Source organism: Pleurodeles waltl, chromosome 7 (assembly GCF_031143425.1).
Source record: "Pleurodeles waltl isolate 20211129_DDA chromosome 7, aPleWal1.hap1.20221129, whole genome shotgun sequence".
Classification (NCBI taxonomy): domain Eukaryota; kingdom Metazoa; phylum Chordata; class Amphibia; order Caudata; family Salamandridae; genus Pleurodeles; species Pleurodeles waltl.
The window spans coordinates 1,356,143,765-1,356,161,334 of NC_090446.1; the positions used below are offsets into that span (position 1 = coordinate 1,356,143,765).

Genomic DNA, 17,570 nt, shown 5'->3' on the forward strand with positions numbered 1-17,570 from the left:
TGTTTAACTGCATGTGTAACAAAAGCAGTGCAAAGTCATATTTATCAAGCATTTAACAAACATTGGCAAACAGCCAAGCCAATAGGTCTATGTAATTTTAGATGAATGTCATTTCCCTTGTAATTTTTGTATGTTGTGGTATGTGCAAATGCACAAACATGGGACACATATAGAATCAGGTGGATGCTGTAGCTCAGGATCCTTCAATCTGTCTGTTCTAGGCCTTAGACTGTAACCTTTCTACAAGACACAAACACACTAACACGCAGTGGTCCTAGACAGTAGACCTATTTTCAACAAGATACTCTAACTTAAATACTGGTGAAGACCTCAAATTGCAAAACAGTCTTCAGGATATGAAGCTCTCAGATGTGTCAACTCCTGCAAAGCAGGGTTACTGGCAGTTTCAACAAACCTCACAAGTCTGTGCTTCTCACAGCACAGTCAACTTGAAAACAACATAGGATCAACCCGGAGTAGTGTCAATGTAAACATGCTTGTTGCTTATTTGTGGTATGATGAAGGGTGAGCAATGTTCTACTTGGCTGACTTTGAATGTACATAGTGGATGAGTGAAATTGTGATGTGTGACATTGTTGTTGAAAGTGAGGGATATTGTAAGAGACTGATGGTAAGTGGATGCTGTGAGAAATGGGTTGAGTTGTCAGCGGGAGCTGGTGTGTCTGGGTCAGTGGCATTTATCATTTGCATTGCACTTGCTGAGTTGTGGTAGGAGAGCTAAGGCACACAAATAATTGTTTTTCGCAGTTGTTACAAGAGGAAGCCACTTTAACACTTCTAGCGCTTACAGAAAGCTGTGACCGCAAAAATAAGGCAACTGCCTCGGTAGTACAATGTTTTGAATTTATCCTGGTGTTATAGCACCTAGAATCTTCTCTGGTCCTGTAGAGCACAGAATCTCATGCTGTAGTGCTCAGCAGAGCCATGTAGCTGAAGTCTCGGGTGAACTGAGCACCATCTCCAATGAAGGCGTAAGCTTCGATTTGTGCAGTGAGGAGGACGAGAACTGGCGGCGAGTGGAACATTAGCAATGTAAATGTCATGCATTGAGCGGATAAAAGTATCTAGTCGCCATCATTTTCTGGCAACGTCTATCTCACTCTCCTACTGGGGCGAGTGGCCAATGGCGTTATAGAAGAATTCCTGTATTGTGTAGACATAAGTGATCTTGCTCAATTAAAAGATAAGAGGAGATGCTCGTAACTTTAGCAATGTTCACGACAGTACAATTTGGCAATAAATGGCAGATTAAAGGAGGGAAAGACCATCAAGTCTGAGACATAGGAAGAAAAAGAAACAGCCAATGATGCTAGCCGGCCCAGAGAGCTCACAGGGCAGCTAGGAGAGTACTGGCCGGTGGCTCTCAGCACTCGAGGGTGACATAAATACAACTCCTGCACTGACCATCTCCCAGCTTCTTCTCACTCTACTATTACTAGAGACAGATGTGTATGACTTCCACAGTTGACCGCAGGCCGGTCCATGTCACAGTGGTGACGCCGGAGACATGCATGGTGTAGCACATGGATGGCTGAAAGACAAGGTATGCAGAAGAGTGCATGCTCTGATCACCCAGTCTGCCAGAAGGAAATGTGTTCTGCTGTGTCAATGGACATACCAGCTGCGGCACTCATCCTCTGTGTGCACGGGATGTGCTGCTCTCTGCAGCCTCCTTGCTTGTACTGCACATAGCATCTTCCTCGAGAGCTGGTGTGCAAAGTAACACATGGTGGATGTTCCATTGCCATACTCTATGTGTTCTATCGTAGGGCTGGTCCAAATGTGCCACTGTGCAAAAATCTTCCTGCTTTATAGAATGCTGCAAAAAAGTATCTGTACAGTTCCGTGGTACGCAGGCCACAAAAGAGCTTAAATTGGCTTTACCTTGGTACTTGCAGCAATGCTTAGTTTCTCCAATACAGCCCTGGTGACATCACTTGGAAGCAATATGCACATTTGCCCACTTATCCTTCACGTTTATGCAACATGGAAGATAAGACGAAATCTAAAGAAGCATGTCAAAACTTGTCAACCAACATCATAGCTTTCTCCATTCTATGATAGCTTTTCAAGAAAATAAAATACCTGCTTTAAGGTGCACTGTTGAACCAATCGCTTCTGCACACCATTCCAGCAGTGTAGATTAGCTATTAGCTCAAATATCGTGTGGAAAATCGTTCTCCACTAATATCACCCAAGCTTTGACCAAGTGTGAGATGTTATGGATCATTGCACCATCAGCAAATGTAATCCTTTTGAGTGTACTTGTAGCATCCATTCTATGTTTCTGTAATTGTTTTATCACTGTATTGGACAAAACATCCATTTTACTTTCTATTCTTTACGATTCTTCATTCTTATTGGTTTATTTCTAATCCTTGATTGGTTTTACTAATTGCTAAAAGGCTTATAGACACAATTCAAAGACCATTAATTGATAAAGAAATACATTCCAATACGGATGTTTAAATAAAGTTTATAAAATGTTTCTAAGTGTATCTCATAGTACCTACCAGGTGAGTCTCGGGTATGGAGTGCTCAATCTCGTAACACCCAAAAGACACGGGGAATGCAGAAGAATGGTTTCTTCATGCAGCATCGAAGAGCAATTGAATACATTGTTGAATGTAGAGAAATGAGACTAGTTTGTTCTAATTTGGAGCACCCTAAAGTGTTGCATCAGATATTACGCTAGTTGCTGGATAAATATAGAGTAAAACATCAAACTTCCTTTTTTTTGTACTAATAGATCACGAGGAGCCTATAAGGCCACCTTGCACCACTAACAGATGAAGACAAATCTGGATCAGTTTGTTCATGCTTTTATTATCCACCAGATGAAAAACATTGTTTTCTTTCTGAGAACAGTTAGGTGAACAAGGACTTTATGTACTCAGATGGAGTCGCCAATCAGTCAGAGTTGTTTGCATACCATTGCTTGGTACCCTACCTTCATTTTGGGATATGCCTCATGTAGTTGTGAGTTACTTCGTTAATGCCCATCCTAAGGGAGTCACAAAACTCCTAGCTAATTAATATTACTGAGGCAGAAGTTATTTTGCGACTCACTGGCTACAAATGCAGGTATTGAGGCCTGAAGGTATGGAGGCCCGACAGGGACAACTGACCTACAGCCCTGCATTCTTATTTTGAAAGCACACTCTCTCCTTCAGAGGTACAGAGGATGCTTTAAAAATAAATTATGCCACTCATTGATTGACATAGGGGGCAAGAATTGATCCCCTGTCTGCTCCAACCCAATGTCAAATACTCACATTCACAAGGTTGAAACTATCCCACTGTATCAAGGTGGGAAGTGTGCAAATCATAAGCTATTCTACTGAATTCGGTAGAAAGTGTAGCCCTTGCGCACCTCCCACCCCCTCTCATTTCACCCACGCCACAAAGGGTTTTTTGCGATTCGGAAATTAATTTTTGACTGTCAGTACTGTGAACTGGAACTTGCCCGTTTTTTAAAATCTTAAAGCCTGTGACTCTGTCAGTCCACAGCTTTGCACCCACAAATGGGCATAGTACATTGTTCTCCAGAATGCCTCACAGTGAGTGTATCCCTAACAGGTATAATTGCCACTATTGCGTTCTTGGCATACAGATAAATAAAACTCCAGACCACAGCGTGACATATATAAAAGTATCACTATTCATTTCTAAGAAATTGGATCGGATTTACAAATTTCTTTCCGGGGAATTCGCTGTCCAAGGAAGCAAACTTTACCATATTATTTTCATATAACAAGGTAAAACTGATAATCAGAAGCTAATGCACTGTTTAATGCAGTGTTCGAACTTCTGATTCATAATTTATTTTCTTGTTAATAAGAAAAAATCAGAATCAACTTATAAAAAAGCGTGAGGACAGCCAAAAAGGGGCCTGCTCCCTGGGAGGTTTTATACCCTCCTTTGCTTGACGTGACCTTTTCCTGGGTTTCTTCTGCTGGGGAGAATTTTCAACTTTACTTCTAATTCGGCTGTGAGGTTGGATAATTCTATTCCTTTCTTTAAAGTAATTTGACCAACGTACAACAGGTCACAAAGTTACTTGATTCTCTAAAGGATACTCTCAGATGTTGAATTAGAGTGAGTGATAATTTGTTGTTGGTGGTAACAGGCTCCCTTAAGAGCCCTGTGTACAAGTCACTCTAGGTGAACGCTCTCAAAGAGATGAGAGAATCACAGATTATTTTTTTTTAAATGGCAATTTTTTCTTAGTCATGCCTAGGGCTTGAAAAGCAGGCAAAAAAACAAATTATTACTCTTGCTCCAAGGTGGTCACGGCATTGAGCACTCGAAGAGTGAATTTGGTTCAGTTGGTTATCTGAACAGAGTGGTATAAATTCTAACGGAGATCTTGATCTTTAGCTCCAGAGAACAGGTACAGTGATTGCTGCCTTCTGAGGTAATTGTGAGGTTAGTCCTTCGAGTGTTGAACCATCTTAAAAATACCACTAACTTTGTCCCTGGAATTCGCCAAATCATAAACACATCAGAACATTGTTGCCTGAGACAGAATGCCTTGGAACGCAGCTCTTGTTTAAATAGATGGAATTTTGTCACAAAAGTTAACACAAAATAAATATTTTGCGAGACTTGGCGCTGAGCACTGTATTAAATTAGAAAGCTGGATCTGTTGGCTTTGCCAATGCTTGTTTCATAAAGTTGTAGCTGCACGACACTGCTTGAATGCAGGGTGGACTTGCTTTGCGTTCTGAAGAGTTCTGTATTGACAGCAGAGGGGTGTAGGCTTGACTGATAAATAACAAGCTTTTGCAATGCAATAGGTCTCGCATTTGCTTGAGTTAGAGCGATTGGCATTGTAAATGCATAACTGGACTTTTCTTGCCACATAAGTTGGTCTACACTGCCGAATAGTGTGTTACTGTCTGACACCTAATTCCAGTGTCCCTGTATATATCTAAAGCACGTTATTTACCTTCTTCCTCTATCTGCAGCAAACCATGAAAATATTGCCATTATTTTTGGTTTATATATTATTATTTGGTAAGATTTTCACTGCGCTGCAGATAATTAAAAGTTTCTAGGAGGTGCGCTAAATAATTTTTTCAACTAGGCTCATTAACACTTGGGGACTCAAGACATTTGCAGAGACGTTTTGGACTTCTGTGTTTTCTCGTTTCCGTTACTTACATAGTGATAAAACCTGCTGCAAAAGTCTTTCATTTGTACTTGCAGTGTCAACACTGAACAAAATGTCCTTGCCATTGTACGTTTTCCAACACTGTGGCTGACTCCAGTAAACATGTGGTCACAGTCACGACTGCACACCCAGAAAAACACTTGCAACAGTCACAAGTCTGGGGATGCAGCAGTTTTATGAATTGCTTTCTTTATTTTTCATTCCAAAAAATATGACACTTGCAAAATTTGGGTCTGCTAAAGAGAGCACAGGCCATTATGTAAGAACTTCGAAAACCGCTGTCCCAGCCTGCGGATTACAAAAATAGTCAGTGAGGCACACAGTGAATTGTGAAACCCATAGATGTGCGCTATTCTTGTCTGAATATACACAACGTTATGTAGAGAGCAGTACTTTCAACCATCCGAAAACTGCCAAGGAGCTGCAGCTTTCAGTAAACCATGGCTCGGCTCCAAGCACCTAGAGAACACTACAATTTTCACAGAGCTACAGCCCACTGTCTATCACTCGCTGCCTTTCAGCACACAGCAAAGTTAAATATACTTAATACATAGACCCCGAAAAATCCTAACAGGACCCCCCTGTGCTGGCAGGATGTGCCATCACAGGCCTCCAGAACCCTTATATGTAGCACTGGCACAAAGCAAACAGCGTGCAATAAAGACACGACAGTCAAACCAAGAGGCAAGACCCTTGTGCTTAAAACACATCCCTGGATCCTAGAAGGTCTTCACCTGGGATGCTACTGGCAGATCCCTTTATTTACATGCTCGCCACAGACTGCATGAGCTGCTTAATTTACGAGTCTTCATTCGTGATAGTCTTCGGACAGGCAGTTTTGGGCTACTGTTAATAAATAACACAAGGCTGTTTCGAAGACGGAGTCCCTGCCGCAAGTGCGTTTGTTTCCGCAAGACAAAAGACACAACAACCTGAGTGGCGGCAAACGAAAACAAGAGAGAAACTCGACCTAAGATTAAACGAGTTAGAGCTATTAGCAGTTGTAAACTCCCAACCGGACTTTTCTTGCCACATTAAATGGAAAAAAAGAGCTTGATCGCACTGCTACAGTTCAGTCGTAGTGAAAACCGGCAAAAGTGCAATTAACTATGTAACATGGTCGATGTCAAGCGAAATCGCGTTGCAACAAAAGATAAAAAGTAGTCCACAAACTACACAGAAAACAGCAAGCCTTGCATGTTTCCAGTACCTGGTCGCTGTGCTCGAGGAGGGCTAACCACCGTAAAAGGCACGTATGCATGCCTTCTACTAATAAAAGCAAGCAGATTTTAATAGGCAAGCCCACAAACCAATGAAAGACACTGACGTGACATGGATGGGGCTCCAAGCCCTTTTCTAACTACTAAAGCGTATTGCAAGTGAAACGCATGCGCAAGCGCATACGACGCAGGCTCGACCCTAAAAAAGCAAGGAGAGTACATTTCAAGGCCTTCTGAAATGGCATCAGGCATGGGAATGTCTTTCACTTTAGACGTGAACAATTCATCCTCAGACCTATTGGTATTTTAGAGGCATATCAGTCATCTCCGGTTTTAAATTTCAGATTCCTTCAAGATATATCTATGGACTCGTCACCTTTCACAGAATTTCACACCCAATTTGGCCCTGTTTAGGTTGTTGCTACAGTGCCTGCTTTACCTCCTACAGTGACATCCAAGATGATGCTGGACTCAGATAAAGCTGAGGAATTGGACGCCAGCCGATAGCAGCACGAGTACTCCCCTTCAGCTCCTTCTTGTACCCCCAGGATGTGGAACTCCGCCTGTTTCCCAGAAGAATGCAGCTCCTGCGTCACGTTTCCGTCTTTAATGAGGGTGAAGTTCAGCCCACCTCGGGGCCCCTGACAGATGAAGGTGAGGTTTTCACCGATGATGACATTGCGTTCAGGAATCACAGAAAAATCCGGCTTCAGGCCAAGCTCTAATAAAAAATGTTAAAGAAAGTTAGAAACAGAGCACACTGCACACTCGTATGCTGCAATCACCTCAACATTAAGTCTATCTTTGTGTGCCTGTAATAATGTAAGATTCAAGCTCATATGTGGCATTGATGGCATGGCAATGTGATTCTCACCAGTGGTTTCCCCAGTACAATCAGAATGCACTAAAGTGTTGGCGTAAAGCCATTTAGAGCAGAGTGATGGCTTTAGTTTTCTGTCTGACACAGCTAAGAAAAAACAGCCAGTAATAGAAAGGTAAAAATAATAATGACCCCTCACACCGATGGAAAAAAACACCCCTGGTATGGGGGTCCGTAGGGCCAAAGTTTTTTTGGTTTTGATGGCCGTCTCCCAAACATTTTGTACCTTCAGAGTGACCACAGTGACAGTGGTTCCTCTTAAGATAAATACGTCACAGCTGGGCCTGTGTTTATCTCTAAATGTGTACCACCACCACCACCACTGTCTGTAATGCTAGAAAAAGTGGTTGTTGACTTAATGACCATACCTGGCGCTGTGAATGGATGTCCACGGCCTTGCGCCATATTTTGTCCAGCCAATATACAATCTGTAAAAAATAAATCAGCATCTTAGGAACATTCTGACACTGAAAATACATATATTTGTTTAAGGTCTGATTAACAAAAGACAACCATAAATTTTCAAGAATCACAGAGATAGTTATTCACCAAAGCAAACGTGTGATCTACTGGCTAAAGTATTTACCACCAATTGTGGAAAATGATTATTTGACTGTCAACCCTAGAATGCCTCACTCAACTAAGAACGTGTGACCTTTTATCATGGGATAGCAGATCGTACTAAATATTGGTTCATATATATGAAGGTTGCAGGTGGCCTTCAGAAGAGTGCAGGGTTCTTGAGGGAATTAGCATAAAAAAACTTTAGTGATGCATACGAAAATCTGATAATAGCCTTGAAGAAGAGCCAGCGCTGGGAGAGAATGTGGCGTTGTGTTCATAGCTAACGACTTTGGAACTGGTGATCCAGGTACGAATCCCAGCATTGACTCAATATCCACTGATTTTGTGCAAATCACTTAATCTGCCCTTGCCCAAGGAAGGAATATGGTTTTGCGTGATGTAACTGGTGTTCTTTTAAAGCGCAGCTCACCATCGTGTTTTGTTCGCGTTCATGATGTACACCATAGGGCCACATGTACAAACCTTTTTTCCTGTAGCAAACAGGCCGATTCATAAAATTTGCCTGTTTCCAAATGCAAAAATGCTTTTTGATATGTATCAAACCTGACTATTGATTTGGTAACCTGTTTCCAAATCACAATTTGGGTTTGAAATTCAGTATTCGGAAGGGCCATGATGAGAGCATCACTTCCTAGTACCGAATTGCAGTGGTATGTGACCGAAATGCAGTTGCAAAACATTCACATTTTACCACCAATTTCAAGTTGGAGGTAACCTGTTCGCAAATGGGAAGGGGTCCCCCATGGACACCTTCCCCTTTGTGACTGTTTCTAAAATCATTTTTTGGAAGCAGGGAGTGGTCCCAAGGACCAATGCCCACTCTTAAAAATATTAAAAGAAAACTTTTCATTGTTTTCTTTAAATGCAACCCATTTTCATTTGAGGAAAAAAGGGCTGCATTAAAAAAAAGATTGCTTTAATGAATGAAAACACAGATATGGCGGTCCACTGAATCAAGCAGGCCACCATCCCTGTGAGTTTTGCGATTCCCTATGGGTCACAAACAGAGACCTACCTCATTAATAGTCATGATGTAGGTCTATTTGCTGCCAACTTGGAATTGCACATAAAAACTCAAGAGAGTTTCATACATCTGATATAGCGATTTCCTAACTGTGATTCGCAGGAACTCACTATTTCAAACTTTTGTACATGTGGCCCTAACAGAAGCGCAGTGAATCTCCATTATCACCCCTTATTTAGAAAAAGTGTACTCTGAAAAAACAGGCAACTAAAGCCATCTTTGCAGAAATACTCTCATAATACCGAATTGCTGGCCACCCAAAGAATAGACTCAAACGTGCTTTTTCTCTGAAGAGTAAGAAAGAGACCAACTTTAAAGAAGATGTTCCTCAATCTTGATTCAGTGATCATTCTGCATGAGTTTGGTGTGTGCGTATGGGGTACAGCCCAGAAGTATCCATGCCCTTAGTATACTGATGTGCACTTGCAGAAAGGATGACATTCTTACGCTCTCCTTGTCTGACCTTTTTCACAACACAAAACTCCAGAAGAATAGCCCTCAGGATAAAAACATCACAGGGAAAACAAGATGGGATGACAAAAATACAGTGAAAAACCTCAGAGGGGATATAGGGAATTAGTCAGAGATAAGGTTAATGATGCTGGGTAAGGCATAATGATATGAGAAAAGGAAAGGGTCAGCATTGAACTAGCCAACCTGTGATAAATCACCCAAGTTTAATTTCTGAGTGATTAATTCACCTTCACCTGAATTTAACGCACTGAATACTACACAACGTCTCTGTACCTTTATTGAGATGTATTGTTTATTTTCTTGCCTACTGTGGATGGAGGTGAGTAGCGTTCTAGTCACAGATTCTTGACTTCCATCAAGTAATTGTCAGCAAGTCACTCTCCCCAGCGCTTTAAAGGTGCTGGAAAAGAAGCTGGCTCTGGGATCATGTACAATAATTCGTTCTGGCACATTACAGGTTGTCTGCTGTCAATGACAGCTAATTCGAGTTACATTTTTTTACTCCTAACTATTAGCGGTTAACTTATGCTGGTGCTTGCAGGTGGTGGGCACCACCACAAAATATCAGAGAACATATCTTATTATATCCATGTTTATGTTTTTTTTTTTTTTAAATAAAGTCTGTAACTAACCAGCTTGGTCTTCCCGGAGCTGCTGCATTCCTGTTCTACATGTTGGCACCATCCTAGAAGAGCAGGTTTAAAGCTGTTTCCAAAAGAGAGCTTCGCTGGGACTAAAACGACGATGAGAAAGGAGAGAATTCCAGAGCTTGAAGGTCGGGCAGCTGAATGACTGACCACCCGCTCTCACCTTCCTATAGCCACGCTGGATTGCGAAGTCACAGTTGGCCGGTGTAAGTGCTCTGGGTGACACATATGGTTGAATCATGCCCTTAGAAACACCAGACCGGTGTGCGAAAAGGCCCTAAATGCGATACACAAGGCCTTGATATGCCTCCGCATGGGAAGCCAGTGGACTAGGGGCAGACGAGAGGACACCGATTGAGACGTAGGTATATGCAGTAGTAAGCGCCCTGCCATTTTGGATCGTCTGCAACCATTCAACATTAAACTTTGACCCAGAGCAAAAAAACGAAAGAAAAACGAGAAAAGGGGGTAAGGCAAAACACAGGAAATCATTAACAAGAGGAGAAAGCAGGTATGAAAAAGAAATTGCAAGGGTGAGTAAAAGAGATAGATGTATAGTGCAGTGGATAAAAGAGTTATGAGGTGGAACATACACCACGCAGCTTTTGTATCTGGCAACCCCAAAATTCAACAGTACTAGTGGCAGACTCCGAAGAAAAACTGTGGGTGCCTGCACTTTAAAAAAAACATAAATTAAGCCCTGATATCAATTTTAATATGGAGCTGTGGATACAGGCAACACAGGAAACACCTATATAAGCACAGCAAATGTTGTTGTGTTGCAGGCATAACTTTGCATCTTATGTAAAAATCATATTTGGAAAGAAATTAAATAAGAGGGTAAGGAAGGAAAACCGAGACATGACAGCCTTCCCATTCCTGTAGAGCTAGCTAAAGGACATCCCTGCTACCAAACGACAATTTACTCTGAGCAACCTCAAAATCAGAATTATCACACGCAGATACTTCCTAACACTGAAGGTGGTCTGTGGAATTAAAGGTCTTTCAGCAGATCAGCGCACACCACCTGTACAGAGTACTGTATAGATTGTAGGATCTGGTCACTTGTGCTCAGAAATCCTTTTGGCTAAATATCAATAGGCATAACAACCAAGCCCAGGTACACAACTATGCCATGTCATTGAATAAAAGAAGAGTTTCACTGAGCACTCTGTATATGTATAGTGGAGCTCCATGTATCTCCATCGTCTACTGATCCCTGCTGGAGCTACGAGGGTGCAGAATAAAAATTACTTCTGCAAGTTCACAACTTTTGCAGTTTGTGAAGTTTATGAACGTCACTAAACATGAGTTGAACTTCCCATGAAATACATTTTTGTCAGATACTTTTTTTTTGGTGTGATATCTTTTTCATGGGAAAGGTTTTACTGTGGTTTTCACATAGAAGAATTTCTCTTAGTAGGTTGCTCCACCCATTTTTAAGTTGAGCATGCAAGTGCTCTGGTCTGTTGTAATCTCTCTGTGGGCTTTTATCCATGTCCACTGCGTGCCCATCACTATCCCTTGTGTATGGGCTTGCCTTTCAAAAATCCTTTGTTATGATTGGTAAATGCTTTACATTTGTCCCTCCTGGGGCGGTTTTGTTACGGCCTTGACCACCGGTCCTGTTACATAGATAATTGCACGATTGCAGATATGTTTGACTGCGAGCAAACTTCTTTTTCCCTTTGTGTCTCGCCTTCACGCTCATGGTCATGGCAGCCATGGCGCTTTGAATCAGCTTGCTTATGTGAACTGTTTAATTTTTTATTTTTTATTTATGTGGCAAGAAAAGTCCAGTTATTCATTTACAACGCTAATAGCTCGAACTCGAGCAAACATGAGACCCATTGCATTGCAAATGCTTGTTTTTAAATATTTGGAAAGTTAACAAAATTGAAAAATAAAAAAAAGCTACACAAGTTAGAACTACCACTCAGTGGTGTGGAGAATGATAAAGCATCATCCCTAATTAATGGATCAATTAAACTTAAAATCTCGCATGATCATTGGAGCTTGCTCATTTGCACATCTCTCATTAAAAGTTTGAAGGTTAATTTTAGAACAACATGTATGAAAGGATTTAGTGGTCGCAAACGGCAAATTGAGCCGTATGCGACGACCAAATAGCCTTCTGGCATGTATCACCCCTATTTTGGGACCGATTCGCAAAATAGGGTTTACAATTCGGTATTAGGAAGAGGTGTGTAAAGGGTGTCCCTACCTAGGAGCGACTCACAGGGCCATGTATGAAAACAGTTGCAAAACATTCGCAATTTACCACCAATTTCAAATAGGTGGTAACCCATTCACAAATGGGAAGGGGTCCCCAAGGGACCCCTCCCCTTTGTTACTGAGACACCAACATTTTTTAAGAGCAGGCAGTGGTCCCACGGACCACTCCCTGCTCCTAAAAAAGGAAAATAAAACTTTTGATTTTTGATTTTGAAATGCAGCCCATTTACCCTTAAGGAAATGGGTGCATTTAAAAATAAAATTGCTTTGTTTAAAAAGCAGTCACAGACATGGTGGTCTGCTGACTCCAGGAGGCCACCCTCCCTGTGAGTGCGGGCCACCCCCAAGGGGTCACAAATTGAAATGAATATTAATGAGGCAGGTTCCTTGCAACCCATATGGGAATCGCAAATAGTGTATGAGACACTGTTGTACATCTCATTTTGTGACTTCCTAATTGCAAGTCGCAAAAAGTCACAATTAGGAATTTGCGAATGCCTGCAATAGTATATGTGGCCCTTTGTGACTTAGGGCCAGATGTACACAGCGTTTTTCTGGTCGCAAACCGACCAATTCTGTGAATTGGATCTTTTGCAATCAGAAAAATGGCTTTTCTGATGTACAAAATGGAAAATGCACTTCAGTAACTTGTTATCAAATCACACTTTCAATTTGCGATTTGGTATTTGGAAGGGGTGTGTTTAGTGCGTCCCTTCCAAATACCGAATCAGTATTCTATGTGTTACTGTTGCCGGTCGCAAAACAGTAATACTTTACCACCAGATTTAAAACTGGTGGTAACCCATTCACAACAGAGAAGCAATCCCAAGGGACTACTTCCTTTTTCAGAATGAAAGTAAAAATATTTTTAAGAGCAGGCAGTGGTCCCACAGACCAATGCCGACTCTTAAAAAATGAAACTGCAAAGTTTCATTTTTTATTTTTAAACACATCCCATTTTCCTTTCAGTAAAATGAGCTGCATTAAAAAAAAAGATGGCTTTATTAAAAAGCAATCACAGACATAGTGGTTTGCTGACTTCAGAAGGCCAACCCCCCTGTGATGGCTGGGATTCCTAATGGGTTGCAAGTTGCCACCTACTTTATTAATATTCACGAGGTAGGTCTATGTGCGATCCCCTAGGAATTGTTAAGGATAGGGACACAGATTTCCTAATTGTAATTCAGAGAGAATTGCAATTGGGAAATCAGTATTACTAATATTAGTACATCTGGTCATTAGTGTCTGCCTGCAGCACAGAAGAATGTAGATGGCCTTGAAACACGCCACTGGCCTTGCCCACATACATCTATCCAGACTGTCAGTAACTTCAAAGGGACTAAAGGCCCCATTTACAAGAAACTGTCACATTGTGATTGATGCACCAGTTTTCTCGCATTGCCCTGTGCCCCCTAACATCTCCATAGGAGCACTGAATTTACAGTACAGTGCTCCATGGCGCACAGTGTCCATAGCTGCATCGGAAATTCTGATACAGTTGTGGTGCTGGACCATAGCATTGCTGGACTAGCATCAACATTTTGACACAAGTTCAGCAATGCTGAGGAATGGGGGGCATTGAAAACAGCACAGACACACTTTAACGCCTGTCCTGAACAGATGTTAACCCCTTCACTGCAAGGCCCTTCCCCCTCAGGTGCCATGCCTTTTTATGGCTATTTGGGGCAGTTCGCGTTTAGGCCTTCATAACTTTTTGTCCACATAAGCTGCCCACGCCAAATTTGCATCCTTTTTTCCAACATCCTATGGATTCTAGAGGTACCCAGAGTTTGTGGGCTCCCCTAAAGGAGACCAAGAAATTAGCCAAAATACAGCGAAAATTTCATTTTTTTAAAGAAAATGGGAAAAAAGGGCTGCAGAAGAAGTGTTAGACTTTTAATCCTTGGTGAGGTCTCCCCCCATGAGCCGGTTTAAGGACGTAACCATTACATCCTTGGTGCCTCAGTGCCACAGCCAAGGATGTAACCATTAAGTCCTTAGCTGCCGAAGTGGTTAAAAAATGCTGCTGTGCCAGCACAAAATGACGCAATGCAATCTTGTAGATTTCACTGCGCCATTTCTGCTGCCCTTTTTGCGGGGGAACGCCTACCTTGCATACATTATTCCTGGTGCAGGTATAATGTGGCACAAGGCTTTGCAAACTGGTACAATGCAGTTTGTAAATGCGGCACTGAGTGGGGTACTGTTTGTGCTGTAGTAGCATAAATAAAATGATGCTACGGTGATGCAAGGGGCTTGTAAATTAACCCCTAAAAGACTAAATGAACAACCTCATTAACATTTCGGTATAATTGTATTCTATGGTGCTTTTACCCTGAACCTTATCATCTGTCGGCATCAAACTGCAGAAACCCACATACAGGAAGAGACAGAGAATATGTACATATTAATGTACTTTTTGTGTCTTAGGTACATTTTGTGTTGGGGCCGTGCTATTTATATCTAGATTGGGGGGTGCTTCACAACTGAGGGTCAACTATTCATGTTCAATTTGGAGGAGTTGGGCAGTTACATTCCACAGAATCACTACTGGTAGGAAGGAAGAGAGACTGATCATAGGTATTTTATGGAGAGTGTACCAGAGAAGGTTTGGCGTAGTAGGAAGTGCAGTGACAACAAATGGAGATTGCTAGCCCATACCACCACCAATAAGTAGTCCTTGACCAGCTCTGCTTCGCTACCCTGAGACAATCAAGTGCTAGTATGTTGTACTTGATTCTCAGTTAGTGTTAGAAATGGGGTCTTTGGTTGGCAATCAGGTTAACCCTTGTCGAAGCAAGGACTCTCACTCTTGTCAGGGTAAAGGAAAATCACCCTCAGTTAACCCCCGCTCACCCCCTTGGTAGCATGGCTCAAGTAGGCAGGCTTAACTTCAGAGTCTAGATGTAAAGTATTTGTACCAACACACACAGTAACTCAGTGAAAACACTACAAAATGACATAACACAGGTTTAGAAAAATAGGTAATATTTATCTAAACAAAGCAAGACCAGAACAACAAAAAATCCACCATACACAACACAAGTTATGAATTAAAAAGCAAAAACAGTCTTAAATCCTTAGAAAACAGTGCTAACGCTGTTAGCGTGAAAAGGTACCTGGGTTGCGTCAAAATAACACTGCACTGGCGAGTGTGCTTCGGAAAAGGCTAGTGATGCTTCGATTTCTCACTCGTAAGTGAGACTGTATGTTGTTCCTCCTCCGGTCGGGTCGGCGTGCATTATTTTTCCTCTCCACAGAAGAGCGAGGCGTCGATCTGGAAGGCACCTCGGGTCCGGACAGGCTTTGCGTTGTTTTTCAGTGCCCATCAAGGTTTGCGTAGAAAATCCTGCTGCATGGTATCAGAAAAACCGTGCTATGTTGGCAGCCTCCGTTAGCGGGTGTTGCACATTGTTTCTCCAACTGCGTGCATCGATCTTCCAGCCACGATACAGGTGGAGCGTAGATTTCAGCCGCAAAGCCGGCGGCGTGTCATTTCTCAGCTGCGTCTCGGAAGGTGCGTCGAAATTTTCCCCAGATGGTGGTCTGTGCATGGATTTTCAGTATTGAAAAAGCTTCACCTTTCAAGGGCCCAGGAACTGGATAGGGCTCCACTTGGCAGGGCAGGAGTATCAGCAGAGAGTCTAGGTGCTGGCAGGGGAAGTCTTTGATGGCCCTGAGACTTCAACAACAGGAGACAAGCTCAGGACAAGCCTTTGGAGATTTCTTCACAAGCAGGAATGCACAACAAAGTCCAGTCTTTGTCCCCTTTCACAGGCAGAAGCAGCAACTGCAGGATAGCTCCACAAAGCACAGTCACAGGACTTCTCCTCAGCTCTTCAGCTCTTCTCCAGTGAGAGGTTCCTCTTGATTTCCAGAAGTGATCTAATTTTTCTGGGGTTTGGGTGCTCTTCTTATACTCATTTTGGCCTTTGAAGAAGGCCTACTTCAAAGGAAAGTCTCTCTTGTTTGTGAGATCCTGCCTTGTCCACGCCAGGCCCCAGACACACACCATGGGGTTGGAGATTGCATTGTGTGAGGGCAGACGCAGCCCTTTCAGGTGTAAGTGACCACTCCTGCCCTCCCTCCTAGCACAGATGGCTCATCAGGATGTGCAGGCTACACACCAGCTCCCTTTGTGTCACTGTCTAGTGTGAGGTGCAAACAGCACAACTGTCAAACTGACCCAGACAGGTAATCCACAAACAGGCAGAGTCACAGAATGGTTTAAGCAAGAAAATGCCTACTTTCTAAAAGGGACATTTTCAAACACACAATCTCAAAACCAACTTTACTAAAAGATGTATTTTTAAATTGTGAGTTCAGAGACCGCAAACTCCACATGTCCATCTGCTCCCAAAGGGAATCTACACTTTAATAATATTTAAAGGTAGCCCCCATGTTAACCTATGAGAGAGATAGGCCTTGCAACAGTGGAAAATGAATTTGGCAGTATTTCACTATCAGGATATATAAAACACATTAGTATCTGTACAATGTTAAACATACATTGCACCCTGCCCATGGGGCTACCTAGGGCCTACCTTAGGGGTGTCTTACATGTAAGAAAAGGGAAGGTTGGGCCTGGCAAGTGGGTACACTTGTCAAGTCGAATTGGCAGTTTAAAACTGCACACACAGACACTGCAGTGGAAGGTCTGAGACATGTTTCTAGGGCTACTAATGTAGGTGGCACAACCGGTGCTGCAGGCCCAATAGTAGCATTTGATTTACAGGCCCTGGGCAACCTTGAGTACACTTTACTAGGGACTTCCTAGTAAATCAAATATGCCAATCATGGAAATCCAATTACACAAACATTTTACATAGGAGCACTTGCACTTTAGCACTGGATGGCAGTGGAAAAGTGCCCAGAGTAACAAAAACAGCAAACACAGAGTCCAGCACACATCAACAACCTGGGGAACAGAGGCAAAATGTTAGGGGAGATGCCAAGTCTAACAGTTAGGAAACAATTGTGTACCTATTGCTTGTACAGGACTTGCATCTTGCACAACTAATAACCCAATTTCTTACACTGCAGTGCAGAAACAGCCATGTTTGCAGGAAATGTAATCAAAAACATTACTTGTGACAACTGATTGTTGAATATTTTAATGCAGTAAGATATGGGCAGTTTTAATGTGTTTAAATATTGCAAGAGTGAGTGTTTGTAATGGCTTTACAAGCAATCTTGCTTTCTAAAATGTTATTTAAAATGCACCATTTGCCAGTATTTTCTTTTACATTTTATTGGGAGGAGAACCCCCCTCCAATCCCCTATCTTATTCAAGCTCATTTGCAACATT

The 17,570-nt window shown here is 42.2% G+C and overlaps 1 protein-coding gene across 1 annotated transcript in view; it reads right to left on the reverse strand.

The window, feature by feature from the left end:
* Nucleotides 1-17,570, reverse strand: part of LOC138246306 (osteoclast-associated immunoglobulin-like receptor) — a 232,053-nt gene that overhangs the window by 140,769 nt on the left and 73,714 nt on the right. Inside the window, exons 2-3 of the mRNA XM_069200788.1 lie at nt 7,666-7,725; nt 6,857-7,138 (exon numbers count right to left, since the gene is read on the reverse strand). Coding sequence (XP_069056889.1) covers nt 6,857-7,138; nt 7,666-7,725 — 342 coding nt within the window. The remainder of the gene's footprint in view (nt 1-6,856; nt 7,139-7,665; nt 7,726-17,570) is intronic.